At 35.0% G+C, this 6,061-nt stretch overlaps 1 protein-coding gene across 1 annotated transcript in view; it reads right to left on the reverse strand.

Moving 5' to 3' along the window:
* Nucleotides 1-216: 216 nt before the first annotated feature.
* LOC118734383 (probable serine/threonine-protein kinase DDB_G0282963) overlaps nucleotides 217-6,061 on the reverse strand; it is a 7,367-nt gene continuing 1,522 nt past the window's right edge. Inside the window, exons 3-5 of the mRNA XM_036464106.1 lie at nucleotides 5,703-6,061; nucleotides 379-1,054; nucleotides 217-235 (exon numbers count right to left, since the gene is read on the reverse strand). Of these exons, the coding sequence (XP_036319999.1) occupies nucleotides 217-235; nucleotides 379-1,054; nucleotides 5,703-6,061 (1,054 nt within the window). The remainder of the gene's footprint in view (nucleotides 236-378; nucleotides 1,055-5,702) is intronic.

Here is a 6,061-nt window from a genome sequence, read left to right on the forward strand (position 1 = left end):
GAATTATACCTATTTGTTTATGTATGTATGTATGTGTGGGTATATTTTCACATGTACATAATGTATGTTTATTAAAAATACAGACCATGCATGAACGCGTATCTATGTATATCGTCGTTTAAAGTACAAAACGGCGTAACTGACATTGGCAGCCAAAAATAGGATTTGCTCACATGAGCTCTTGGCTCAATCCTTATCCATTCGTCCTGAAATATACTAGCCAGAAGTGCTATTGCTTTATGAAAAAGAGAACAATTTTGAAATATGAGTGTTCTTACTCTCTGGAAAATAATTTATGCAACCTCACATATGCAGTTTTGCATTTTGTTGATACGCGGTTTTGTACTTTAAAGGACGATATGTTACATATGTACATACCCATTGCTATTGGAACTGATGGTTCGTCTCCGACCGCTGCCGCCGATCGTGGGTGTCACGTGCATTATTTGCGAACCCACTGCTGCATGTTGCGCTGACATCAACTGTAAGTAATGACTACCGGTCGAGTTCTGTCGTGACGGTGAATGGTCACCCCCAATGCAATGCATTACGTTTCGGTCCTCAACGATCATTTCTCCATGGTCTCCATTGTTTAAAAGTGGTTGGTGGTTTGCTGGAATTTTATGAGAAAGTGAAAAACTGCGAATGCGCGTGTGCGTGTCATCAACTTTTCTACTCGCGACGGGTGGTGGGGTAAGAGGCTCGGTAGACTTATAACGTAATGAATGCGGGGCGGAAGTGCTGTTGACCAGCAAAAGTTTTGACGCTACCGAGTGATGCTGCTGCGTCTGTTTGGGTATGCTAATCGCTTTGGACGATGCATCCCCCAATGTTGCCGCCGGCGATGCAACACGCAGCCCATCATTCAGCAACATTTGCTTGTTAGCAGCAGCGGTCACAACAACAATCTCGCCACCGCTTTCCACAAGTCTATACGTTTTCGATTTATTACAGGGACCACTGTTCCCTTTACTATGCTCATCTTGTATTTGTTGTAGGAGTAATTGTTCTTGGTGTTCCTGCACTTTATTAGATTTTGAGGAAAATGTATCCTCTATAAGAAATCGAAAAGAAAAAATACAAATATAAAACAAAATCATATACATACATAATATGTAAATTAAGAATTAGAATAGTTATTTAATTTTGGATAATAAAAAGGTATTCGATCTGTTTTTATTCACTTGAATATGCGTAGTGGCTTTAACGCAAAGAAAGGACTATGTAGTTGATCCCACAAAAGCTCTTTATTTTAATTTCGATTTTATTTTTTCCCTATTCAATATTAGTGTGTGATCTCGACAATTTGACTGATTTCACATGAAGAAATGCTTTTAAAATATTTTATATTTCTTTTCAGCCTAAAAAATGTTGAATTTGAAAACATGTACACGAATAGTCAATACGGGGTACCCGGATACCCACATACAAAATAGGCGGAAAGAAATATCCATAAATAAAAATTAATTATATTTGTTTTCAACCTAGAAATTTTTTTAATTTGAAAAATTGTACATGAATAGTAAATAAGATATAACAAATAATAACGCTTTTTAATTTTCGTTAGATTGAGCTTATTTAAATAATAACAAACATGATATTTAGTTTACTGAAATAACAAAAACATATTTTTATTACTTTTTAGGCAATGAAAATAAAAAAATTATGAATAATTAAAAATCGCACATTTGCAAACGTGCAAATAAAAATTTAGTCTGTTATTTATATTCGTAAAGTTATTTTGTTTATAAAAAAAAAAACTGCACACAAAATTTTCCGAGCGGCTCTCTTATGACGATTGCTCCACGTAAACGATCGATACTAAAGTAAACTGGTATATGAATATAATACATATTTGTTTCAAAAGTGTTCTAGTAAATTCCTCGGCTATATGATGATATAGAGACTAGGGATGTTAATTTTTCGGCTTTTTCCGATCCCGGGCTTTTCGAGATGAATCGACAAAATTGCTTCTATATTGTTTGAAAAGCTCTCCTACCATGAAATAAATAATAAATTCATGGGTTTGAAACCTACTTTTTTATTTAAAGAGGCGTTTTTATTTTTTTTCTCTGACCGCAGGATTTATTTTGTAGGACATTGTAATTTCAAAGATATGATTAATTCCAAAAATTATTAAACAAATTCAATGCAATGTAGAATAAAAATATGTATAACAAATGCAATAGGAAATTTCTTTAGGATTTAAAAAAATTTAAATTTTTTGGATTCACAAGGACCAATAGGTAATTTTTAAGCTGACAAAGTTTAAAGAACGGGATTCACCTAAATTGCAATCTTTTTAATTAGACTCTAAAAAAATTCATTTTAGTATAACAAAGTGCAAGATTGAAGTTGCTTAAAATTGCATTGAGTTTTGGCAATTTTTGCCTTGACAGTGTAAAGCGGTTCCTTCCATATCAAGATATTTTTCGAACATAAATTTGTTTGCAACCTTGCGGAGTGCTGACAGCGATTCATTTTATCACATCACTGCATACCCAAAAATTTCTCAAAATTCTGGTTAAAAAGTTCGAAATTTCGATAAAAATTTGTGGAATTTTTCTAAGTTCGGTATAAAATTTAAAAGTGTGATTTATATAGGTTTTGTTAAAGCATGACCATATTTTTATAAAAAAAAAATATCACAAAAATTTTAGCTTGAAAAATATTGTAAATATTAAAAACGAAACACCACTCATCCAACGTACATCTAATACCCAGGATTATACTAACTTTTAGATTTAACTATATATACTTTTATATAACGACTATAACCACTTTTAGATATAAATCCGGTTGGTTAATTTGGTTGGACACACTAGGGCCTAAGGCCAAGTTTTATATGCGCTAACGAAATACTACATAGTATTACCGATAGACTCAAACAGTTAGGCAAATGCAGATGCGTGTTTCTTTTGCACCTCAAGCATACATATGTAACGGGTGATTTTTTAAGAGCTTGATAACTTTTTTTTAAAAAAAAACGCATAAAATTTGCAAAATCTCATCGGTTCTTTATTTGAAACGTTAGATTGGTCCATGACATTTACTTTTTGAAGATAATTTCATTTAAATGTTGACCGCGGCTGCGTCTTAGGTGGTCCATTCGGAAAGTCCAATTTTGGGCAACTTTTTCGAGCATTTCGGCCGGAATAGCCCGAATTTCTTCGGAAATGTTGTCTTCCAAAGCTGGAATAGTTGCTGGCTTATTTCTGTAGACTTTAGACTTGACGTAGCCCCACAAAAAATAGTCTAAAGGCGTCAAATCGCATGATCTTGGTGGCCAACTTAACGGTCCATTTCTTGAGATGAATTGTTCTCCGAAGTTTTCCCTCAAAATGGCCATAGAATCGCGAGCTGTGTGGCATGTAGCGCCATCTTGTTGAAACCACATGTCAACCAAGTTCAGTTCTTCCATTTTTGGCAACAAAAAGTTTGTTAGCATCGAACGATAGCGATCGCCATTCACCGTAACGTTGCGTCCAACAGCATCTTTGAAAAAATACGGTCCAATGATTCCACCAGCGTACAAACCACACCAAACAGTGCATTTTTCGGGATGCATGGGCAGTTCTTGAACGGCTTCTGGTTGCTCTTCACTCCAAATGCGGCAATTTTGCTTATTTACGAAGCCATTCAACCAGAAATGAGCCTCATCGCTGAACAAAATTTGTCGATAAAAAAGCGGATTTTCTGCCAACTTTTCTAGGGCCCATTCACTGAAAATTCGACGTTGTGGCAGATCGTTCGGCTTCAGTTCTTGCACGAGCTGTATTTTATACGGTTTTACACCAAGATCTTTGCGTAAAATCTTCCATGTGGTCGAATAACACAAACCCAATTGCTGCGAACGGCGACGAATCGACATTTCACGGTCTTCAGCAACACTCTCAGAAACAGACGCAATATTCTCTTCTGTACGCACTGTACGCATTCGTGTGGTTGGTTTAATGTCCAATAAAGTAAACTGAGTGCGAAACTTGGTCACAATCGCATTAATTGTTTGCTCACTTGGTCGATTATGTAGACCATAAATCGGACGTAAAGCGCGAAACACATTTCGAACCGAACACTGATTTTGGTAATAAAATTCAATGATTTGCAAGCGTTGCTCGTTAGTAAGTCTATTCATGATGAAATTTCAAAGCATACTGAGCATCTTTCTCTTTGACACCATGTCTGAAATCCCACGTGATCTGTCAAATACTAATGCATGAAAATCCTAACCTCAAAAAAATCACCCGTTATAAGGGCGTTTTTTTTAATAAAATGTAAACCGAAAATGCAAGTAAATGAGTTCAACCGACTTTGTAACTTTAAATTTCGTATTCAGATGGCGAAAAAAGGTTATAAAAGCGCGAAACGGTGGAGAGAAGAACTGAAAAAAATTAAGTAAAAAATTAAATTATATATGTATTACTAGTAAAAATATTATATGGCGGTAAAATTTGTCCGAAATGTCACGCCCGTTATCCCATTTTAATTCAAAATAAAAGCAACGACGAATTTCTTCTCATTGAAAACGAATTGGTTCTAATGGTCCGTAATTTGACTTTATTGAAAGAATGTTTAAGAAAAACCTCACAGGATTCGCAATTTTGCTTATTTTTACATGCACACTGAAACCACTTCTGTTTTTGTCACGTCCGTTATGACCTCCTTTTCATCGATTTTCCCGACACCAGTGCTCGAAGCGCACGTAATTTTTTTGTCAACCAAAGGACTTCCGTTTTCGTATGAATGTCACGTCCGTCATCATGGAAACACCCATATGTATGTGCATTATGATGGGCTAAATCTACACAGGAAAATACTTTTTTTTCTTTTCATGCTGCCCAAATCTGAGGAATATCGAAAATAACGAGACCCGTATTTTTTTTTATTTGAAATCGGTTAATATTTTACGTGCGCCGCACAGTGTATTATTCCCATGTTCTAGAAAATATTAATTAAATTATTTTATATCGCTAAATTTCAAAACAACGTCAAAAATGTTTTTAGAATTGCGTGATAAAGACAAAACAATAACAACTAGAAAAAGGAAATCAAAGTGTATGGCGGGACGGGATTTTATTTGGAAGACTACCAAGAAACTGAAATTCAATGTTTAAGTTGTTGGTGTTTTGTGATTTATGCAGCAGTTGTTAAAATACCATTTGGTCATATTTTTTTTAGATATGTTCTTTTTAATGACTTTGGGATTTTAGTAAACTAGGACCGAATATTTCATGCTAAAGTAAAACGGTGTTAACTTAAATTTAATTTTAGCTAATTCATTTCGTTAGACCCGCAAACAAACTCGTTATCCGCGATTATCCAATAAAGTTCGTATCTCAGTTTATTTGCCACTCCTATTAGACTTTACACAACACAAAATTAGTTGCTAGAAGGCGCTGGTTTTGATGAAATTTTCTTTTTTCATGCCCACTAGGAATTTCATATTCTTCGAGTAATTCATTTGCATTTGATGTCTACCGAAACAAATATCTGTTTTTTCGCTTTTGAACAGAGAAAGCATGGTTCATTACCTTTCCAATGGTACCTCATTTATGTAAATATGTAGAGCAAGAAATACTTCTGTGCCAAAAATTGTTTGCTCTCTACATTTTTCATATCGGGTTTATTATCTAAATAACCCCTGGATTACAGTGGGGTCCCAACGAAATTCTTTATCCTAGATTATGTAGCAGAAAACTTACCCGTGATGCTTGAATCATTAACTGCTTCATCAGTTGCACTGTTCGTATGTGTTGATGATGATTTCGAAGAATGCGACACTCTTGAACTGCCTTTCAAAGTTGCGATTGTACCACTAATATTTCTAGTGAATTCATAATCATTTATTGTTCTGTTGTTGTTTTGCTTAGGGTTGGTAGCCCTCGCTTCAACTACCAATTGACTTCCAGTAAGAGAACTATTGTTGTTTGTTATAATTACCCCATTGCTGAGATGATGAAATGTGGCACTTGAAGCAGGTGCAGAAGAGGACACTTGTTGAATTATGTCAGTTGTAGTTCGTGCGCTCCTTGTGTTTATAACGTTGTTGTTGTTGTTGTTG

The sequence above is a fragment of the Rhagoletis pomonella genome, unplaced genomic scaffold (assembly GCF_013731165.1).
Source record: "Rhagoletis pomonella isolate Grant_MI unplaced genomic scaffold, Rhpom_1.0 Rhpom_scaffold_00002, whole genome shotgun sequence".
NCBI lineage: Eukaryota > Metazoa > Arthropoda > Insecta > Diptera > Tephritidae > Rhagoletis > Rhagoletis pomonella.